The 23,606-nt window shown below is 45.3% G+C and overlaps 1 protein-coding gene across 8 annotated transcripts in view; it reads right to left on the bottom strand.

The window, feature by feature from the left end:
- Positions 1-23,606, bottom strand: part of NSD2 (nuclear receptor binding SET domain protein 2) — a 115,187-nt gene that overhangs the window by 25,277 nt on the left and 66,304 nt on the right. For 5 of the 8 annotated variants that reach the window (XR_012434553.1, XM_045392033.2, XM_045392034.2 and 2 more), the window contains exons 7-15: positions 21,560-21,678; positions 18,317-18,398; positions 17,058-17,182; positions 5,690-5,821; positions 4,729-4,852; positions 3,434-3,634; positions 1,667-1,846; positions 1,160-1,316; positions 821-1,026 (exon numbers count right to left, since the gene is read on the bottom strand). Coding sequence is in view for 6 of the 8 variants with exons in the window: in XM_045392033.2 (XP_045247968.2) it covers positions 821-1,026; positions 1,160-1,316; positions 1,667-1,846; positions 3,434-3,634; positions 4,729-4,852; positions 5,690-5,821; positions 17,058-17,182; positions 18,317-18,398; positions 21,560-21,678 (1,326 nt within the window). In the remaining 2 variants the exon portion in view is untranslated. Of the gene's footprint in view, positions 1-820; positions 1,027-1,159; positions 1,317-1,666; positions 1,847-3,433; positions 3,635-4,728; positions 4,853-5,689; positions 5,822-8,032; positions 14,504-17,057; positions 17,183-18,316; positions 18,399-21,559; positions 21,679-23,606 lie in introns of those variants that run through there. The other 3 variants (XR_012434554.1, XM_045392035.2, XM_045392036.2) reach the window with 3 other exon arrangements.

Genomic DNA, 23,606 nt, shown 5'->3' with positions numbered 1-23,606 from the left:
CACCTCTCAATTTCGTCTTGCCCTCTTAATAATTTTTAAAACTCTTTCAATGCCTACCTGTTCTTTATGAGGCCTCTGGGTGCCCACCATGCACTCCTACCACTCAGTGCAGCCTGCAAAGTTTTTGGCAGCACGGAGCTAACAGAGCTTTAAATGCGTGGGTCCCCGCCTGCAGCCACACAGGAGCGAGCACTGACCTGGCTGCAACACAGCGTGTGCTTCTCCCTGAATGAGCCACATGTACACCCTGGGTTTTCCCTGCTGGCCTCATTCTCTCTCAACCTGTGTCATAAACACCAGTTCCTCCAGTGAGGGGTCACACCCCATCCTGCCTCCCACAAATGTGGTTCGCCAGCCGGCCATGCCACGTCGTTGCTCCTGCCTCCCCGCAGCTGGGGAATCAGAGGCCAAGCACCTTGTCTGCTTGACCACCTGATTCCTCATGCACTGAAAGGTAAAGTGAGCCCCCAAGAGCCCGCTGCACAAGGTCCAGACAACAGGACCCTTCCTTCAGATCTGCATTTTACATAAAGGCAAGCCATGGAACATTTCTGTAAATTAGTACTAAAAATAATTTCTGAATAATAGGTTTACAGAATTTTAATGAAATTAATCACAAACCAATGTTACAAAAGTTATCAGTGTATCTTACTGTATGCTTAACAAATAAACCAGACTGCAAACTTTTCCCTAATTTAAAAATACAGATTGAATGTGTAGTCCAGTATTTTCTACAAAGATCAAATTTTTAAAACTAGAAATTAGGGGTAAGAAAATGCACGAGAGTGCTGTCTCACTCTCTATCTGAAAATCTCCGTACCGTTTTTGAAGACTCTTCCGATCCCTCTGACCCCCTGGTAGCGGCTGCCCCGGTCCCCCTCCATGTACGGGAACACTCGCGCCTGATGCGTCCAGTAATAATCTTTAGACCCAAAGAAAAACACAGGGAATTCTCCAATCTCGTGCTTCATTTTCTGAATATTTGGGGGAACATTTTTGGGATGGCAAACTTCTGCCGGCCACCATCTATTATAAATATTAAAAACAGGATTCACAGACTCCTCAGAGAGAGCGACAATAATTTCAATACTTTAAGTACTGTAAAGCGAACACATGTGAACAGAAAAAACATAAAAGCATACGATTCTATGTCTCACACCTGTAGTTCCCAAGTTTCACCCAAATGATATCCTGGAAGTGCAGCTTCTTCCCAGCCCTGCAGTCATTGCAGAACCAGCTGCCGTCAGGCATCTCGATGTTCAGGCAGTCAGGGTGGAAGGCTGCTGGGCAGGACTCGCAGCACAGAAGGCTCCCCCCTGCAAGAGGAGGGCGAGGCAGACAGGCTTAGCCTGTCTGTTATGGCTCAGCCCAGATTCAGTGCTTCACAATCTACAGCTATTACAGCCTTAACTTATAAACATCAGTTTAAAAACAGCGATCTGTACATTAGCACAAAAGCAAACGTCATTTTCACCACAAATAATTTCCTGTATGTTTGCGAAATGATTACAATTAATTTAGAACTACTGCGACATACTATGAATGTGAAGACGCAGAGAACACTGTCAACATCAGTGAACACAGCACAGACAAGGAATGAACCTGCCTTGACACGTGGCTCCTGGGAGTGTGAGGCGTGTGCCGCAGACACCCCCAGGCCCCTCACCTTTGGAGCACACAAAGCACCAGCTCACGTTGACGTGGGCGTGGTGTCGCTTCCCCTTCCGAGCAGTGAAGTGGGCAGTGCAGATGATGCTGTTGGAGGCGATCACTGAGCATCCTGCTGCCAGACAAGCATCCCCGCTGTGATAGGCAACGGGGCAGCGGACACACCGCATCATTTTACCTGAAGGCAAAGAAACACACCCTGAGGACCCTGAACATTGACTCCAATCACAGTGAAAAGGGCAATTAATACTTACTCAGCCTCCATGAATTTGAAAAGTTAATGCTAAAATGAAATGGAGGTATTTGATTTTAAAAAGCTTTCAGAGCAAAGGTGCTTCAAAACAATGTTTGAGAAAATGGTCATACATCTAAAAATGCTGTGTTTTTTCAGCCTGGGCACTGCAGGCATCTGGGGCATGTGGGCAGCCATCCTAGGCATTGTGCAGTGTTGAGCAGCACCCCTGGCCTCTACTCACTAGATCCCCAAAATATCCCCAGACATTGCCAAATGTCCCCTGGAGGACAAAATTGCCCCTGATAAAGAACCACTGGTGTCAAGAAGTACAGACAACCTGCCACCCTCATCCCACACACCTAACATTAGATAATCCAAATGTAATTTAATATAAAGATGTTTTCTTACATATAATGGGCCATTAAAACCAGAGCAAACAGGTTGGGCGTGGTGGCTCATGCCTGTAATCCCAACACTTTGGGAGGCCCAGGTAGGAGGATTTTTTGAACCCAAGAGTTCAAGACCAGCCTGGGCAACACAACAGAGAGACCTCGTCTCTACAAAAAAAATAAACAAAATTAGCCAGGCATCGTGATCCACACCAGGTGGGAGGATCACCTGAGCCTGGGAGGTCAAGGCTACAGTGAGCCGTTATCACGCCACTGCATTCTAGCTTCAGCAACAGGAGACCCTGTCTCAAAAAAAAGAAAAGAGGTCAGAGCAGTGGCCTAATAGTTCAAGACCAGCCTGGGCAACATGGTGAAACCTCATCTCTACAAAAAAATATAAAAATAGGCCAGGCGCGGTGGCTCACGCCTATAATCCCAGCACTTTGAGAGGCTAAGGCAGGTGGATCACCTGAGGTCAGGAGTTCAAGACCAGCCTGACCAACATGACGAAACCCTGTCTCTACTAAAAATACAAAAATTAGCCAGGTATGGTGGCGCGTGCCTGTAATCCCAGCTACTGGGGGGCTGAGGTATGAGGATCGCTTGAACCTGGGAGGCGGAGGTTGCAGTGAGCTGACATCGTACCACTGTACTCCAGCCTGGGCAACAGAGGGAGATTCCATCTCAAAAAAAAAAAAAAAAATTACAAAAATCAGCCAGGTGTGGTGGCATGTGCCTGTAGTCCCAGCTACTCAAGAGGCTGAGGCAGGAGGACGGCTTGAGCCTGGGAGGTTAAGGAAGTAGTGAGCTGTGATCGCACTGCACTCCAGCCTGGGTAACAGAGCGAGACTCTCTCTATGAAGGGGGAAAAAAAAAAAAAAAGCCAGGACAAACAAAATCTATCAAAATGGTCCAAAGGTTGCCCCTCTCCTAAAGTTAAGCATCTTTAGGGTGATATTTAGGATGGAAAGAAGAAAAAGGGGGACAGGTCCTTTGTCAAAGAAAACCCAACCCAGCTGACGTCCAGTTAGTCACTCAAGATAATTAATGCTCTTTGGTGACAATCCCAAGAGCCCACCTTCCCAAGTGCCCATGGGCCTGCATCTGAATCCACAGCAAGGCTGCGCAGGTGCACCTGTACCTTTTGACGGCCTTGGGTTTGAAGGGTTGGAAGCGTGGCAGCTCACACAGCTGTGAAGGGGGCAGCGGAAACCTCGGCTCTCAAATACAGTCAGAGGGTATTTTTTCACACAAGCCTCATGGTAAAATTTTCCACACTGAGTTACCACACAGCGCTTAACATCTGTCTTGCTCTCTTTACACACGAAACACGAGTGAATCCCTAACAAAAAGTTAAAGAAGGGGTGGAGAGAGAGATGCAAAGAACAAGAATTAAATTGCAGTTCTGAGCCACTAAAATCAAGCAGCTCCTCTTCAGAGACAGCCACATTGCTAAAGCACCTGGCCCTGTTTCCAACCTTGCTCACTAGTCCAAGCATTCTCCAGCAAAAAGATCCAGCCATCAAGGATTACCTTGCTGCAATCTGAGCTCCAGCTTCACCTGAAATACAGGAGAATCTTACTAGGCAGCCTGGCTGGGAAGGCCCAGTCTAACCGGCAAGAAGCTTGAAGGAAGGGGCTCCTGTGAAAAGAGGCCTTTCCTCCTCGAGAGCAGCCGGCCAGTGGTGGAGCCATCACTCATGATTCTGGGCTGGCAGACAGACACTCCCAGAAGTGAGGTGCTGCTGTGGGACTGCCACGGCCTGGGAGACTCTCCAGGTGTCTTCCCGACCCAGGAAGTTTTCTGACATGAGCTAGGAGACTCCTTGGGCCCGGTGAGTAGGCAGGAAGGGCCACGGCTGTGTAGCTGTCCTCTCATCATTCTCATAGACCCCAGACTGTGCCAGGTGACACCTGATGCAGTAACATGGAGGCAGAACAACAGCACCGACAACTCAGGACAAGCCTGGAGCTGTTCTTTCTGTTGAAACTGAGGCTCAAGGTGACACTGTGTCTTCGTAAAGAACTCTATGTTCCTATGGACTTCAGTGTTCGGTGACCAACCAGGTTACCCGTACCCTTAACGTGGCACTGTCTGAGCAGCAGTGCCCTGTGGTGGCCGCCTCACACACAGCACAGGCTCAGGCCAGCCCACAGGATGAAAAGCCCATGACCTATCATCCCGCCCCACCCTGCCCTCTACCTGATGGAAAGGTACCAAGGGGGCACATATGATTGAAATCAGAGCAAACCCTGCAGCCACTGAGAGGTGGGTACACCTGCCAGGTGTGGGCTGCAAGCTCCAGAGAGGGCCAGGTGGTAGAGATGGGGAGGGAGCTTGTCCACTGCAGGCACCTCAGGGCAGGACTTTGTGCAGGGGGTTGCAGGAGCAGGTGGCCAGCCAAGCTGCAGAGCTGCCCGCCCGGGGGAACTTGCCTGAGGCACACTCGCTGCAGGTGAACCTCCCTTCTGGCCTCCGGGAAAGCCCAAGGCAGGCGAGGTGGAAAGCTCCGCAGCAGGGTCCTTCACAGAGCAGGAGGCTGCCTGGCTTCTCACACAGCTGCGGGGGCAGAGCAGGCGGGTAAGCAGCGCCCAGCAGTCCCTTCTGCACCTCTTACCACAAGGTAAGCCGTCTGCTTCTGTCTCCAGTAGCAGAAAATCCCATTTTGCTACTCAAGGATATATAACAACATGCATGGGCAAACGTCTGGCCCGAACAGAACGAACAAATACAGTATCAGATTAAAACCAGATGACTGTTACAGAAAGAGGCCAGTCCTTAGCAATGGCAAAGGAAATAACAGGATCACAACCCTGAAGGATACATCCAAGGTATTTTAAATCAGATTTGAAAATCAACAGAAATCAAAGGCATCCTAATCCAGATGGCAGGTGCCACGCTGAGTGCAGGCAGTATTCACACTTCCCTCATCAACTGCCTGGCATGGAAGCTCCCATGCCATCTTCAGCTGACGGATGGGGCAGGACTGAAGCACAGAGGGTAGGTGGCCTGGCTGGTGTCCTGGGGGCAGACACAGGTCTAGTGATGGCCCCCTCAGCCCACAGCCTGGCCTGTCTGGTGTGCGTGTCATCAGTGAAGCTAAAACAGGCCTAGCACTTCGGCTTTTCCAACAGGAACTTTATGTATGTGTGTGTGTGGATTACATGTGTATACAAATCTCATCCTACATGCGAATTATGGATGTTAATGGAGGCAACTTAATCCCAGGATTCCACCGGCAGTCAGTCTGACCCCTTCAAAACAGAGATCTGTGAGTGATGGTGAGATTGGGGAAGGGGTCTAGAGGGAAGAGAGAAGACACTACAAATTCGCTCTGCATACCGGGGCCCCAGTCAGACACCAGCACAGACACAGCGGATGCTGCCTTCCCCTCACCTGGCACACGTACTCCTTTTTGGCAGTAACTCCTCGCTCAGACTTTTTGGATGAGACAGACACTTCAGTTTGTGTTTCATCTGCACTTTCATATGGGGACTCCGAGGGCTCGTCTCCCAGGCTGTCCGAGACCTAGAGATGAAGGAGGCGGATGACAGTTCACTAGTCGCAGAACACAGTGGGTGGCCACGCCCTGCAGGCAGGCTCGTCCCGCCCAACTCCACCACCCCCCAGTCTTTCTCAGCACTGGCCTGTACTGCCAGTGATTTCACAGTGGAACCATCATCAACTGCTTTTTGTGATAATATAACCCGTAATTAGACTATGTAGAAAATTCAAAAATGGACTTTATTCTACCTAGTATTTAGCAGATATATGCATATAAGAGGCATATTCCTTAAAATGAAGGAAGTGTTATGAACATCCAATTTGCTCTAGTAGGTGAACTAAGACAGGCTTTGGGAACAAGAATCTTGGCCCTTCTTACCTAGTCTGTTCAGGTTCTACTACTCTAAGGTGGGAGAAACATGCTAACACCAAACGAACGTGTAAAGGAACCACAGATGAAGGAAGTGTCAGCCTCATCAGGTGACCATGCTGTCCAGCTGCCTCCGGGGCGGAGACCATGTGTCCTTCCAAGTATGTGCCTATGCGGGGGTGCAGTCAGGAGAGTCTTCCGGACTCACACCACAGGCTGACCGTTCGGTTTCTCTTCTTTCTCCCATTGCCTATTTTTCCTGGTATTTCACAGTTCACTTGTTCTCCCCACCAGAGAAGTGAGGTGGGCAAAGGCAAGGTAAAATCTACCTACTTGATTCACATCTGAGTCTATAGGTAAAAGGTCTGGGATAGAGGCATGGAATCCCTGAGCGAGTGGAATGGCTCGCAGGTTCTATCTCTTCTGCCTCTGTCTCCCCTTCATTTAACAGAAATCACTGAAGACCAGGCTGAAGCCTCACCCTCATGAACACAGCGTTTCACCCTCACCTGACAAGCAGCATCAACAAATGTTTAAATGAATAAAATAGAGAATCTTCTTGTCTGTCAAATCAAGTGTTTAAAAAATTTGGTTTTTATTTGATGTTAGGTAAGTAAGTGTTGAACACTGAATTTTGGAGATGAAACAGAGCAAAAGCGTAAACTACATTTCCTGTACACCTCAATCATCACAAAAACAAGTAATCATGTTATCGGCTTGCTGTTTGCCAATGAACACAAAGTTAGAAATTGGAATTGGGCCACATTAAAAAATAAAAGCCAACCCCACCAGGGACTCTGACCAATCCTGTGACCTTATCAATGAGCTTTTCCACATTTAGCTGACATTACAGGGAGCGATGGAAGAAAAACAAATTAAAAACAAACACAGAAGTGTTTGCTGACTTCAGAGTAATGTTAGAGTGGGCTTTTTTCTCCCCCTCCAGACGGAGTCTTGCTCTGTTGCCCAGGCTGGAGTATAGTGGCGCAATCTCAGCTCACTGCAACCTCCGCCTCCTGGGTTCAAGTGATTCTCCTGCCTCAGCCTCCTGAGTAGCTGGGACTACAGGCGCCTGCCAACAAGCCTGGCTAATTTTTTTGTACTTTTAGTAGAGATGGGGTTTCACCATGTTGGCCAGGCTGATCTTGATCTCCTGACCCGCCTTGGCCTCCCAAAGTGCTGGGATTACAGGCGTGAGCCACCGCGCCCGGCCAGAGTGGGCTTTTTCCAAGGGCTTCCGTCGGCTCTGACTGGTGACTGTGGGTGGTGACAGATGAGCCGCTCTTCTCGTCTCACTAGATACATCTCCTGACAGCACAAAGTCTAAAGAAAACGCGGCCTCTTAATCTTGATTTCCTCACCTTTTCCAGGAAGATGGACTAGTGTCATGAACACTAATCAAAGCAGTACACATTTTAAGGCTCTGTTACTGTGAGGCTGCCGGGAGGGCCCTAAGGGGGCCGTAGCTCACGTCCTGCTCTTTAACACCCACGAAGGGCCACCTGACATGCTCTGAGTTCAAACCCCAAATTTAACAACCCCTCAGATATGGACTCAGCACTGGGGACCTGAGCACTTGAGATGAGACTGGAGGGGGTGCCAGGGGAGCACAGGGCATCGGGAAGCAGTGGCTACACTGTCTGGGGCCCCAGAGAGTCACCCACACAGTCGCCCAAGCTGACCCATCTGATGGGGGAACCAAGGCCCAGAGAAAGGGGCCTTCTGCATGGCTCAGAGGAGAGAGCCCCAGCGCTATCCACCAACCCATGCTCTTCCCTTAACGTGGTGGAACAAACTTAAAAAGCTTTAAAAATGAGGAAAAAAATGCATGGAGAGAAAGACAGAAAACACAAAGCAGTCCTGGGTCAGAGGAAGGAACAGCACCTTTTATTTCAGATTTACAGAAAAAGTTAGCACGTTTCCACTTGGAGAGATTTCCTACATTAACAAAGTCTGTTTTGAGGAAATAAACACTGAATACATATTTTGAATGGAAATATATAAATGTTAAAGACACATATGAGGCTCATTTCCTGATCAGGGTCTGGGACCCACATACAGAATACAGACCTTACAATAGTACAGTCCATGACACAGATTGTAAAGATTCCGACTTTTTCCCACCACACCCCCTCCCAGCCACTGGACAGACAACTAGCCACAGTCGGGGAGGATCCAACGCTCTCGGCTCGGCAACCACCCGCAAGGAGAGCAAAGTACGAGGGCGTCCCACAGCGAGCCTTACTCCAGCCGCAGGCTCCACCTCCACGCACCAGGTGACGTGACTCACTCGGAGAAGCCATTTGTGGAGGTGGCACATTCACCTGTACGGTCCCAACACAGTCCCAAATCTCAGTCTACAATATCTACGATCTATTCCATATCCAACGGGATGCATTTGGAAAGGAAAACTGCAGGGACTGAGCAGACACAGACTGTCAAGAACTTTCCCGTTGCTTCCCACGTCCACCACAGCCATGCTGCGGCACTGAGCTCCGAGCAGCTTAGCTCCTGACTTTTCAAAGTTTTCTTCAGTCTGAAAATACTTTCTCCACTCTCTACTCAGAATAAGATAGTACCAAGTTGCCTATTTGCCTTAGAAATACATTCCTTCAGGGCAGGGAATGCAGTCTCCTTGATCTATTACAGGGACTTTTCAAGATGATATTACCAAACATAATGGAACCTAGTGAACACATTCCAGCCAACTGCTAAAAGCACATGGCCCTTCAGGGTGACCTGTATGAGCCGCAGTCAGATGCCACCTTCTGTGACTGCAAAGCAGTCCCCTACTCTTCAGAGTGGTGTCATACACATTGAGTTTTTAATTTTTTGACAAAACAAATCCCTTCACAACTTGAATACGACATCGTTTTTGAAATACAATTACAGACCTTGAACAATAAATATTTCTATAAACTGACATAATTTTCATGTTGAAGTGATGCTTTTGTAAAGAAGGAAGTTGATGGCGAGAAGTACCTCCACAGTGTTTGCGTTTACAAATGACAACAGCCCTGTGCTCAGCAGATTAAATGAGTGTGAAATCAAGACTAATCTCAAACAGGTCTTCCAAGTTAACAGCACAGTAAAATGTTAGTCAAAATTAGTCACTCATCATCTAAAATACTATAGTTCATAACAATATTTATTAAAATGACCCTTCTAGGTTACACAAACTAGAAACTTCCTGGCTACCACTAAATTCTAGGCTCAGGGCTGGGGGTGAGTCTCTGAGAATAGAAGAAGTCTCCATTCACAGAGCACCGCTGCACACCACAGTCATCTTCTAACCTGCACAGGCTTTTGTATAGCCGTAGCCACACAGCCCCAAGCAGGTGGCAGCAAGGACCAAGTGTCACCTGTGGCCAGAGTGAGGCCAGGTGGCTGCTGTTCCCAATTCAAGGCCTGCCCCTGTCAAAAGTAAAATGAGTCTAAAATATCCTATCAACCCAACTTTGTCCCACTGTGTCCTGAGCAGCGGCCATCCCACAGGGAGTGTGCTGGGGAGGAGCCTGGTCTGGCTGACTGCAGGCAGCAGGCTGTGCACTGTCTGTAAAGGACTTGAGGACAATGACAAAACTGCCCACAATACACCTGCTTCCACTAGCGCAGTGCTGAGCAAACCCCCCATCAGCCGGACCACGACCCCCACCCCTACCTCAGTCGTTTCTTGAAAATTCTATATGCCTGGATGGTCAGCATGCTTCAAAATATTACCCGAGAGTTATATGCAAAAAGGCCAACAACTACAGGTAGGCTAGAAAAAAACATAAATGTGGACCTAACACGTAACCATGGAGTTCAAAGGTATCCAACCAACAAGATGAGGGCTGTTGGGCTGTTGGAGAGACACCCTGCTGTGAGAATGTCCCAAAGGAAGCATGCCCCTTGCTCATCCAGTAAAGGAATCAGATGAATATAATACAAATAATTTTCTACCTGCTAGTCAATTTGACATCACTGCCAGATAAATTAGTGGTAATTTCTAATATTCTAGGTAAAACAATAAAAATGGTACCCAAAGTGATCAAAATCAATTTCGTTGACACAAAGTCCTAAAATATGAGTCAGAATATTTCTTTTAAAATAAGCAAGATCCGCCAGGTGCAGTGGCTCATGCCTGTAATCCCAGCATTTTGGGAGGGTGAGGCAGGCAGATCATGAGGTCAGGAGTTCAAGACCAGCCTGGCCAATATGGCGAAACCCTGTCTCCACTAAAAATACAAAACTTAGCCAGGTGTGGTGGCGGCCGCCTGTATCCCAGCTACTTGGGAGGCTGAGGCAGAACTGCCAGAACCAAGGAGGTGGAGGTTGCAGTGAGCCGAGATTGTGCCACTTACTGCAGTCCAGCCTGGGCGACAGAGTGAGACTCCGTTTCTAAATAAATAAATAATAAATAAATAAATGTAAGACCCCCCCCCCCCCCCGCCGCCCACAAATTTTAGAAGCTAATAACAAGCCAATAACAGCTTTGAGAGTATTTTGAGAAACCTTTTCTAATGATAGTTACTTCAGTTTCTCTGGCAAAAGACTATAATTTAGCTTTATAATCTCAAATATAAACTGCAAACCTCAGCAATTACTCTGTTTATAGATTTTTTTAAAACTAAGGTGATGAACCTATTGATTTTAAACGCATAAAATGTTACATTTTCACACTAAGTCAAAAGGGCTCTCACCTGGTCTGTATACAAAAGTTTACCTGGTCAGAGGAACCTTTAAATTAATTAACAATTTAAAAGGGCTAGATATGTTAGAGAAGTGTGTTATAAGTCAAATGAAAAAGAAATGAAGCAAGCTTGCCAAAGTCAAAATGACCTTATTTTTCATCTACTGCTATCAGACAGGAGCCTCTCCAGTGAGGGGAATCGTGGCTTTATAGTCCTCCAGGCACGTCTCAGGCCCAGATGCAGTGACTGATGTCAGCCATCAGAGGAGCCTCTGCCGCCAAGGCAACCCTTTCAACTCAACTCGATCAAACGAGCCAAGGACTTTTCCCTCATTTGGAAATGCTTATACTGGCTTCCATGCCGGGACACAGAGGAGGACAGAAGCCCAGCTCGCAGCCCTGCTACCACAGGTGCCACCTACTCACATCAGGCTTCTGGCAAGAGCCCTCTCAGGAGCACTTTCTTATCATCTTAATTTTATATACATCCACAGGCACTTTTTTTGGTTTTAGAACTAGATGCCAATTTATAACCTTACTTTTCCTTTTTAAACATTTCTGTGACAGACTCAGCACTTGTGCTGGCAGCCTCACACATACCTCTGGGCACAAACCGTGGGCAAGGAAGGCCAGGGCCAGGGTCAGGGCAGCATGGGAGCAGCAAATTTGCTCCTGACAGCATGGCTCTCACACAGCATCCTCCCTCCTTTCCTCTGGTGTGCTCAGCTCTTAAAGTCTCCAGCTACATGAAACTCTCCAAATGCCCATCTTCCCACCCCACCCGCGTCTTGTTCCCCAGTCCCTGAGCACCCCATTTTAAATCTACCTAGGCTTCTGTGTGAAGTACTTAAACAAAAAACACAAAATCAGATCCCCCTAGAGCTGCAGGGACCCTTCGGAGATCCTCTAACCACCACTCCACCCACTCAAGAAGCAGCAGTGGGACAGAGGACCCACGGACTCCTGTCCGAGGACTCTGCACATCACACACAGTCACCCTGTGCCTTTCACCATATGAAAGATTGTGTGTCATGAAACCTCACTTAAGTTTCCTACTGGTTTTAAGGAACAGTCTCTTAAAAACACTGGAGCTGTTTCTAGTTGGGAGATACAGGTATAAGAAATAAAATGTATACTCAAGATAGCACTGAGATGCAACTACACCTAGAGTCCGTATGACTGAAAAAAGACATTTAATTTTTGCATGAACACTGAGGAAAGGCCCACAGATCCATCTAGAGCAGGTGGGGCAATTTTAGAAGCAGATATATAAAGGCTTGATGGTCCAGTGGCTCTCAGATCAGTCTTAGAAAAACAATTCAGGACCTCTATTGCCAATACGTGCACTACCTCAAGATGCCACCCTATTACAATGGAGTACTTACATTTTTAGAACAGCTACAATCTAATCTTCTATATATTCTGACAAGTTTTCACCTCTTGTGAATGCCTCAAGTTTTACACTAGAGAGCCACCTCCCCTCGCCAGGCACAGACATGGTGTGGTGTCCGAAGCGAGTCAAATGGGACTAAAATGGTTCCATGTATGACAACCAAAATTCATCTCAACAACCGGCAATTCAAATGTCTTAAGGCTAGAATGTATCACCATTATTTTGAGGTTCTTATGAAATGAAGGAATTCCATGTTAAATTAGTAGCATAATGAATTTCTGTACTCTTGGCAAGCCAATGGTCCTCTCTAAGTTCTTTTAAAACAAGAGCTCTTTCCAGCCACCTCCTTCAGGAAACCAGGAGATGGCCCTCTTGGAAAACTCCGCTCCTCTATGATGAGCCCACTCCTGGCATCTGAAGTGGGGCAGTGCTGCCACACATGGGACTGTCCTTCTCACTGCAGAGTGCTGAGTTCACTAACCCCCACCCACCTTCTCAATGTCCCCAGGGAACGATGTCACCTCCCGCTGAGAAACACTGTCATGCCCGTCCATGTTCCCCCGTGTGTTCCTTGGGTATTCAGCTGATGCCGATGTCATGCTGCTCTTTGGAAACCATTTGGTCATTTGCAGGGTTTCACTTTCTCCATAATAGAGAGGGAGCACCAACACATTGGCTGACTTCTAATGCATCTATCAGTTATGGGCTAGCTGGCTGGTCACCCACGCAAAATTCATCATGTTGTAATTTCAAATGAAATAACCTTCATTTTCACCAAAAGCCTTTCAGGGTAAAGTCTTTACTTTGGGTGACTGCTTATTGAACCGGAGCCATTTTTATACCATCTTTTTTTCCCCATCTTTAAATTTCATGATTTTTTTTGGAGAATTTTAATTTTACTCTTGAGCTTTTTCATGTCCTTTGGAGTAACATAGCTTAGATTGCTCCTAGGCCATCTTTGGGGCTACGTACCCTGCAACATTTGAGCAGAGCCAATAGAGCGACCCAACCAGCCCTCAGCCATGTAGTCCAGCACCCTAAAGCGCCACACACACAAATCCAGTGTTCTGCCACTTCTAGGTTTATTTCATCCTCGCATGCATAATGCAGTCAAGAGGACCACTGTTCATGCCAAAGCAAAATTTATGCTTTTGGATAAAAATAGAATGATGGCGATTTTATCATTTTTATTATTATAACCATTATTACTGTCACAACAGGAAACCATGGAGTCCTGGCCAGGCACCCTAAGCGTCTTACATGCGTTACATTACTTAATGGTTTACAACAAAATATTAGTCAGAAACGTTCATTAAAGATAAAACACAGCCAAAGAATCTGCTGGGAATGAACTGTGGGCTACTCGCATGGTACTGTGAATAGTACACCTTCTGCTTTTATGAGCTGAAGGGCAAGTAAGCCTTTTCCTCGCCATGCAAAAATGCGGACACCTGGGGCAGGACACCAGGCTGCTCCCCTACATTAAGACAGTGAAACATGAGGGCTGATGCTCTACAGAAGCAACCGATGCAGCAGTTGGTATAAATAACCTGATTACAGTATCCCCCTGGTCTGGGGCCTTGGATCAAAAGGGTTAAATGGTTCACAACAATACTGTAAATGGTATTTTTTTCTAAAAATTTACTGTATCTAGTGTCGTAATAAAACTGTTTAGTAAAAAAGGATAGAATCAAAACTCTTCCTGCCTCTTATGTTGGAAATTAGTGTAGTATCTACAATACTGAACATATCTCATTGGCAATAAGAACAGCTGATGAGGACTCCTCCTAACATGTGCTGTTAGTTTGTTTCTGAGGGTACCGACGCTGATATTTTCCACAAAAATCCAGCGAGTTAAAAACTAGAGGAGAAGCAACTCTAAGAGGGCCACCCGTTCCGTGCAAGGCCCTGCTGCAGCTCTGGACAGCCCCCAACTAAAGGGCCTGCCTTTCAACTTGAAATCTACATGGACCACTGGAATATGAACGTGTTTCTATTATGAGATGAATGTGATTGATTAAATGGCCTTGATTAGGTATCTTACCTTGGTCTTAAAATTTGTTATCTGTTTTCTTCATTGTATGTGTTTATTAATACCAGTAAAAACAGATTATCACACATCTTCCATAAAATGATTGTGATAGAAATGTCACTGAGTGTGTACGATGATACGCCACCTGCAGCAGCATCCTGGAATATTACATCATTCTAAGTGCAGTACAGGGCAGCTGGGTTCAAATCCAACTTGACTGGTGTGGGCTCCCACAAAAGCTGTTACCAGTGAAGGCGAAAAAAATAAGAATTTGCTCTACTAAAGGAATAAAAAATGAAGTTACAAAACAAATCACATTAATTCCTTCACAGGCCTTTGTCATGCAAGTGTGTAATTTTAATCTATTCTCTTCCTCAGGGTGATGTAGTACCATGTAATAATTATTCCAATAAAAATTTTTATCACATATACCTTTTTCAAGAAGAATTTAAACTATAACATGACCTAAAGTGTTCTGAAATACCAACCCTATGAAAGTACCTTATTTCAAACAAATGTGATGAAAGGGAGGAAATACAAACATGCAAAGGGGGTGTGACCCAAATGGGTGTGTGTCAGTGTGGACCTCAAACAGCAATTCTCATGGTCACCTAACTCACATCAGAATCGGGCCCAGCAGTCAACAGAGTGTTTTTTATAACACTACACTTTGCCTCATATGCTAACAGGCATTCAGTATTGGAAACATCACAAACATTTACTGTAGCTCAGTCGCATTAATACATAACAGACAAGTTTATTTGTTCACCTAAAAGTTGTTTTAACAGCATTAATTCTATAAAAATGAACACTAATGGAAGATTTATCTAAGCCATACAAAAGTAGCTTAATGGAAAAGACCCAGTAATTTAAATGTTTTCATATAAGGAACATGATGCACACTATGGGATCTATGCATCACCTTCAAAATGTAGGAAGGTGCATTGATTTCACATATGTAATGTATTATATAAATGTATTTAACAGCCTATCAACTTCTGACATTCTAAAGAATTAAAAGTTAAGTCTAATGATGATAAAATACTTCATCTAAGTCTTCTCAAGGTCAGAACAACTGCCTAGGCCAGGGAGACTGAGCTCCCCTGACTCATGGGCAGGCCTCAACCCCTGCTGCACTAGCCTCATGCATGACTCTGAATCAAAGTCTTTGATATACATGACTTAGGATTAGGAATAACAGACAAGATTCCAGCAGGCTCCATGTTCTCTCTATTGTACCTGACAACAGGATAAGCAACAACTCAAGTGAATAACTGGACCAAAATTATGATAACAGAAAAACTCATTAAAAATGTTGTTTAAAGCAAAAATCTCAACTTCAGTGAAAAATGTTTAATATTCTTCTTTGGAACTGTAAATGACCTTTCATTTAATTTTCTAGGATTTTAACCTGAACTTGGACAGAAAGAAAGGAAAAATACTTTGTATAAAATTTGCCTTTCCATATTTCAGTAAGCTCCTAGATGTTTCAGTTAATAATTCTTACTGCATTTTCTCCAGTGTGTCCCAACATCACAAATGCTTAGTTATCTACATGTATCAAACTGTAAACCAGCCCCAGTCCCACCATCCATGAGCAGGTCTCAGCCACTACTGAGTTGGTTTGAGTCACTGCAGAAAATCCCACTCGGAGGAGTGGTCGCTATCTGCACCACCACGAAGGATTCAGAGCGGCAAGCCGCAGAGCTCTCTGAGGCCCGCACAGGCTGCCCAGGTCCCTGACCTTCCTGCACTGGAAGGCCTACCCTCCTCTAACGAGTGGAAACAACTGAGGCACACCCCATCCTTCCTGGGGACCACAGCAGGGACCTGGTCAGAAGTGCCGCCTTCTGACTCAGCACGAGTAAGGGGCCTGTCCAGCCCTTGCCTCACTACCCTGTTCCAAAAGGGCCCCCAGTTATCATCCCCTCATAAATATGACAAAAACAGGACCCATGTCTACAATGAGAAAATCAGCATCACGGAGAACCAAATACAAGAAATTAAAACTCCAAAGCTCTATGAAGGTAATCCCTAAAAATCAGGAAACCAAAACTACCTCTGAACAAAAAAGTGTCACACCTACATTCTGTGGCTATTTGTTTTGTTTTTGGCAACAGCAAAAATTTTAGGTTTGATAATAAAGTCTAAGTGTCATGTTACAATGATGGCAGGCAGCAGTCTCAAATGGCTTTATTTTGCTATCATATACTTTGCAAGTCCAGAACACAGGAGTCATATTACAGTGGTAGTTCTGACTCACCTCAACACTCAAGTAACTAAAAATGTGCCAGAATTTAAAGGATCAAAGCCATGAAATGCGTGAGAACAAAGAAATCTTTGGCTTCCTCCATGAGCCTAGGTCTGGAAGCAACAGGAATCAGGTGTGGTGTGTGAGTCGCCCTCCACCCCACTCAGTATGTCAGCTCAACTGACACTGTGCCCTTTCAGAACCAACGCGACTTACTTCCATGTGAACTCTTACAGTGTGAGGGCTACACAGAACACAACATTCTTAAGACAGATTTTAAGAACTATGAAACTGCATCAAGACTGAAGTATACCTGTACATGTACACACTGTGTGCGTGTGTATAAAAAGTGCTCAAACTAACATAGTGCACTGTTTGTCCATTTCATGAATGTGAGATAGCCATGAGGCCCTAAAGCATCTGCACTGGCAGTGAGCACCAATGCTGCACTTATGAAGTCTGAGCGTTACTCACACTGCAGCGTGGGCAGCTAAATGGCCTTCATACCAATGCCATGGTTACTGTTATTATTATTATTTTACCTCATTCTCAGTTAAGGATGCAGAAGGAGATGAACTTTTGCTAAACCCAAGAGCTGAAGATGCTGCCGTGGAAGCCCGATTTCGCTTCTTCAGTGGTTTGCATGCATCAGACAGATTTTTCGTTGCTGTAAAATAATTTTGGTTTGTAAAGTTTCAAATCATAAACCCTTAATCTTTTTACTGCTTTAAAATTACCCCTCAAATAAGTGACGTTCTAAAGATGAATCTTCTGAATTCCTTTGTCCTTCTGGCTTTTTATCATGGAAAAAATCTGAACATAAACAAAAGCAGACAAACTGTACAATGAACCCCATGTCCTCACTACTTGGCCCCCAAAAACATCAACCTGGGGCCAGCACGGCTCTATCCATATCTGGTTCCATGTCCCCCTGCCAGATTATTCTGAAGGAAATCTCAGACATATCATTTCATCTATAAAAAGTTTAGCACAAATCTCTAAACCTGAAGTCTTACATATAACCACACTACTCTCATGCTTAAAAGTAATAATGCTCTTATATCATCAGCTGGTGTTCAAATGTCCAATTGCTCACAAATGTTTAAAAAAAAAAAAAAAAAAAAAAGAGTCTGTTTAATCGATTTTTAAAAGCCAGTCCAGCACCTCATGCAAAACAAGAAAAACAGAGCCATTCCCAACCCCCCTCACTCTCCTCCCCCAAGGTTTTGTTTTCCTTTTAATTAAGAGTTGGAGAAGGTATGACTTCTTCAATAAGGGATCAAACAGGTATTTCAAAAAGATACCTAAAAGGTAAAAGGAAGTGTAATTTCCCCTCTTATTTTTTGGCAGTTATTTTTCATATATGTTTTAAGCTAGTTTCTTTAGCATGTGAAATATAAATAATGAGCCCTTACTGTTAGCTTACATGCAGAGGGTCAGGGTACTGAAGGGTGACAGAATCTACAGTAGCAACTGGCACCATCAAGAAACCTGAAAACTTCTAGTTGAAATCACTTTTCTAGTAAAATTTCAAACTGAAAATAATAGAGCCAAGTAAAAAGTAACTTCAATAAAATTTAGCCAAACCCTTCAAAACAGCCATACACATTAAAACAGTTTATTTTTCAACTGCAAGAGAACCTCCCTTCCTTCTTTTTCACTCCTAGCTTAATTGTGGATTCCTCCCCTGGCCTGTTCCCCTTCACCAGCCCCGGCCTTCCCCTTTCACACTCTCAACCCGCCCACCCAGCCCAGCCTGGGCACCCAGAAGCCAAGAAGGAAAGGGCGCTGACCACATTACCTGCCTGGCTCTTGAGCGAGGAGGCTGCCTCCATGGCCTTGTAAGAGCTTGTTCTGGCCGTTTTGTCAGTGATTGTGTCTCTCTATTATTTAAAAAAAAAAAAAAAAAAAAAAAAAAGGAAAAAAAGAAAAAAAAGAAAAAGAAAAAGAACAACAAAAGGAAAAGAAAGGAAAAAATCTCCTCATGTGAATGAACACAGGTTGCTGAAAAGTTTCGTGGCAGAAACTTCTTCCTTTGGAAATGTGTTCCACACACAAGTCATCCGTGGTTGCCCAATCTCAGACTTTTTTTCACAATCTGGACTGATTCTTTCTTCGCACCTCCCGCTCTCGCATCTGTCAGGAGGGCGAGGTGGGTGGGGCCACGCCAAGACCTGCTGCAGTCATGTGGTTAAGACACCTGATACAAGTCGTATTTAACATGCACCTAGACTCTCCACTGAACCCAGAGCAGAGCATGAACATGAGAAAAACTGATCCTTCCATTCAAGAGGTGCCCAATCAAGTTAGACTCAGCTCTGCTAAGTCAGGACCAACATTACTAGTATCACTACACTGAGGATTTCCAATTTTTAGACAAACTCCCGATACACCTAATGAACAAGGATCATCAGTAAAATATGTCACAACTGAGAAAAGCAAAAAAAGGGAGAAATGATCATGAAGCTTTTATCGAGGGCCGAGATTCTGAAGGGTGTGGCTGAAAAATGCCCTGTCCCCAGAGCACTAGAGCAGTGCTGCCCAGGGAACGACTTGCCATTCCTGCACTCATACCCCATCTCACCCACCTGCCTGGAACCAGAGCTGGTAAGACAGGATGCAGTGGTGTGGAGTCCAGAGGATCATGCACAAGGTGACAGGAGAATGCACTTGAGACGGTGCCCAGCATGTCAGAAGTGCTCAGTGCACATTGGGTGTCATATGTGGTTTGGATCAGGTTTATAAAACCCAAATCTGAAGAGACACCACTACTTCTTTTTATCATGTGCTATCTCCTGAGATAGTAGCTAATAAAACATTACTAGCCACTTAATGTGAATTTTAGTATTTTGAGTTTCCAGGGTCACGTATTTTTTAGGTATACTATTTACACAAATATTTCAAAGCAATCAGTTTCAGTATGATTGCCAGCAAACGGCTACTTTAATAGAAGGTAACCTGGTCAGCCACAGTGGCTCACACCTATAATCCCAGCACTTTGGGAGGCGGAGGTGGGTGGATTACTTGAGGTCAGGATTTTGAGACCAGCCTGGCCAACATGGTGAAACGCCATCTCTACTAAAAATACAAAAAAATTAGCTGGACATGGTGGCACGTACCTGTAATCCCAGCTACTCAGGAGGCTGAGGCAGGAGAAGCACTTGAATCCAGGAGGCGGAGGTTGCAGTGAGCTGAGATTGCACCACTGCACTCCAGCCTGGGTGACAAAGTGAGACTCACTCTCAAAAAAAAAAAAAACTTAGGCGACCAGAGCAAATATTAAGTGCACGCTTCCTGGTAACTATAAACCTTAGTGACTACAGGTGAATCTGACCTAGCTTACTGCTGAACACTTGCTCGCTCAACAACCTCACCTGATGGCAGGTGCCCCAGAAGAATGTTCTGTTGGCCAGAAAAATGGGGCAGGGCCTGCCTGCTCCTCTCAACTATAAATACGAGTTTAAAGAAATAAGATGAATGATATGGTGTCCACATATTTACACCGTAGCAATGTGAGATTTATTTTCCATTCTTTGAAATAAAAAGAACATTTTAATTTAGATCAGTGAAAGACAGAATGAAGCTTTACTCAAAATCACAAATATACAACTACTCTGTCAGAACTTTTTTTTTTGAGACAGAGTCTCCTTCTGTCACCCAGGCTAGAGTGCAGTGGCGCAATCTCAGCTCACTGCAACCTCCGCCTCCCAGGTTCAAGTGATTTTCCTGCCTCAGCCTCCTGCGTAGCTGAGATTACAGGCATGTGCAACCACACCTGGCTAATTTTTGTATTTTTAGTAGAGATGGGGTTTCACCATGTTGGCCAGACTGGTCTCGAACTCCTGACCTCAGGTGATCCACCTGCCTCAGCCTCCCAAAGTGCTGGGATTACAGGGGTGAGCCACCACACCCAGCCAGAACTATTATCAAATAAAATAGAAATTCAAAGTACTAAGTCTAATTAAAGTCTCAGTTCATGAAAAAGTTAACTGGACGGACATCTGAGACAGCTGAAATGAATGGCACTACTTCATACACGGAAAAGGGCTCACGTCTTCTACATGCATGGCACCATATGCTAGACAGGATAACCCAGGGCCTGCTTGGTTGGTCTCACTCCCCTGCAGGCACCAGGCAAACTGTGCCCCTGGACACACGCTGGCAGTAAGTGAGGAGCACAAGGACCAGGGGCTGGCTTTGTAGCTATGCTGCCCTTTTCCTGCACAGCTGTTTAGTATTCCCATTCAGTAAACACTAACATGAATTACTAATGAACTAAAATGAGTCTATAAAATCTAGGTTCATTGCCTTTAATGAATTGTTGACTTTTTTACTGACATGTAACACATATCCTTAATGGACGTTCATGCCAGTTCATTACTTACATCCTGAATAATAAGCCCTATAGAGAGGTTATGGTGTTTGGGGTTTTGTTTTTTTGAGACACAATCTTGCTGTGTCGCCCAGGCTGGAGTGCAGTGGCGTGATCTCAGCTCATAGCAACCTCTGCCTGTCAGGTTCAAGTGATTCTCCTGCCTCAGCCTCCTGAGTAGCTGGCATTACAGGCACATGCCACCACGCCCGGCTAATATTTTGTATTTTTAGTAGAGACGGCGTGTCGCCATGTTGGCCAGGCTGGTCTTGAACTCCTGACCTCAAGCAATCCACCTGCCTCGGCCTCCCAAAGTGCTGGGATTACAGACGTGAGCCACCACACCTGGCCGAAGAGGTCATTTTTAATGACAATTTTGTCCAATCTAAAAAACAAGTATTACTCAAAGCATTTGGATGTCTGTTTTCTTGGAAAGCAACATATCATCAGTTTCTGTGATAACACCCCTGGCGGGTAAGAACTTGCTTTCTTAAGCAGCCTTTCTCAATGGGGTTCTGTGAGCAATGCAAGCCTTCTGCTGAATACCAGCCTGGGAGGAGCTGAGTGTACCGCCACCCGCATTTCGTGTGTGCTCCCATGCAGGGAAAAAGTGGCACCAAGAGTCCCGCAGCATACACACTGACAGGGCGGGCAAACCTGGAACACAATTACCTTCCGAAGACTGTGCTTGTCTGTCCTGAGTCTTTTCCTGGGTGTGTCCTCAACTTCAACATCTTCTGTAGGGTCCTGTGTCCTCTTTGTGTGGTTTCTTTTTTTCCCATTTACGTTACCTGGAATGGGGGATGGGGAAAACGTAGATGAAAACCACTCCAAAAGCTGCCTTCGAAGCACTGTGAGAACATACCCAGGGCATTCAACATATAGATCCAGCGTGATGTGTTTCCTGTAACCCTGCTGATTTCCAGGGCTTATGTCTTACAGATCAAATCTCTTTACAACAAAAAAACTGGCAACTGTATCTAACCTTAGAGATTACATTCAGCTCACTTTGGCCTCCCAAAGTGCCAGAATTATAAGCATGAGCCATCCTGCCTGGCCAAGGATTCCAAGGATTGCTTTTCTTTTCTTTTTTTTTTTAAAAGATGGTGTCCTGCTGTGTTCCCCAGGCTGGAATGCAGTGGCGTGATCTCAGTTCACTGCCACCTCCCCTTCCCGGGTTCAAGCGATTCTCCTGCCTCAGCCTCCCGAGTAGCTGGGACAAGAGGCGCATACTACCACACCCAGCAAATTTTTGTATTTTTAGTAGAGAGGGGGTTTCCCCATATTGGCCAGGATGGTCTCGATCTCTTGATCTCATGATCCGCCCACCTCGGCCTCCCAAAGTGCTAGGATTACAGGTATGAGCCACTGCGCCTGGACAAGATTGCTTTTCTTATTCAGCAATCCCCCCAAGGCTACCACAGTGCCCAGGACAGGGGTGTAATAAATGGTTTTCAAATATCAGACTTACATTTTATCTACAAAACTGCTTATCTGAACCTTTGTAAACAAACCTGAGCACACAGCAAGTATGCAATATATTTTTGTCCAATTAGTAACTCACCTTACCCTAAAAGACTTCCAGAACTTTCTTTTTTATTACTTTTATATTTATTTATTTAAAGATAGAGACAGGATCTCACTATGTTGCCCAGGTTGGTCTTGAACTCCTGGCTTCAAGTGATCATCCCACCTCAGCCTCTGAAAGTGTTGTGATTATAAGTGTGAGCCATCGGGCCAGGTGGGGTGGCTCATGCCTGTAATCCCAGCACTTTGGGAGGCCGAGGTGGGTGGACCACCTGAAGTCGGGAGTTCGAGACCAGCCTGACCAACATGGAGAAACCCCGTTTCTACTAAAAATACAAAATTAGCCGGGCATGGTGGCACATGCCTGTAATCTCAGCTACTCGGGAGGCTGAGGCAGAAGAATCACTTGAACCCAGGAGGTGGAGGTTGCAGTGAGCCAAGATCGTGCCATTGCACTCCAGCCTAGGCAATAAGAATGAAACTCTGTCTTAAAAAAAAAAAAAAAAAAAAAATCTTTTCCTTACTAACATTCAAAGACTTGTGGAATTTAAGTTGAACTTTAAAAAAAAAAACCACTTGCTACTTTTTAAACATTTCCTTAAAGAACCATGTTAAGTAGTAACACTACATTTATATATGCAAATTAACAGTTTCCTCCATGTTTGCTCAACTGTGCCATGTGCTAGGTGTTCCCAGGAATAGCCGCTAATCCAAGACCTAAGGCATCCAAACAACACCGACCTAAGACAGTAAGGTGTGAAATAAGAGTGCAAATTCTAGACAGATGATTAATTTCAACATGCCAATGTTGATTTTAAATATAAATCCAATATTTTCATTTGCATGACTGCTTTACAGACAGGTTCAGGGTTTTTATTAATGGACTCTTCATAAAACATCTTGCAGAAGGACACTGTTGCCCTAAAGGACACTGTCACCCTCAAGCCTCACTACTGTTGGGACAGAAGACACCAGCAAAAGAGTGCTCAGCTCCACAGGGTCCAGCAAGGCCTCAGTTGGACTTACAAGTAAGTGTCCAGGCCCTGGTGCCAATGCTTTCACAGAGCCTCACCTCGGGTCTAGGCCAATGCAAAAGAAGAGTCAGCAGCCAGAGCATGGGGGCCCTTACCAGCTGCAGTTCCAGCCTGGCGTGATGGGGGTCAGGTAAGCAGCCCTCATGAAAGCTCCACTC

Source organism: Macaca fascicularis, chromosome 5, assembly GCF_037993035.2.
Source record: "Macaca fascicularis isolate 582-1 chromosome 5, T2T-MFA8v1.1".
Lineage (NCBI taxonomy): Eukaryota > Metazoa > Chordata > Mammalia > Primates > Cercopithecidae > Macaca > Macaca fascicularis.
This window is presented reverse-complemented; position numbering and strand designations above follow the sequence as displayed.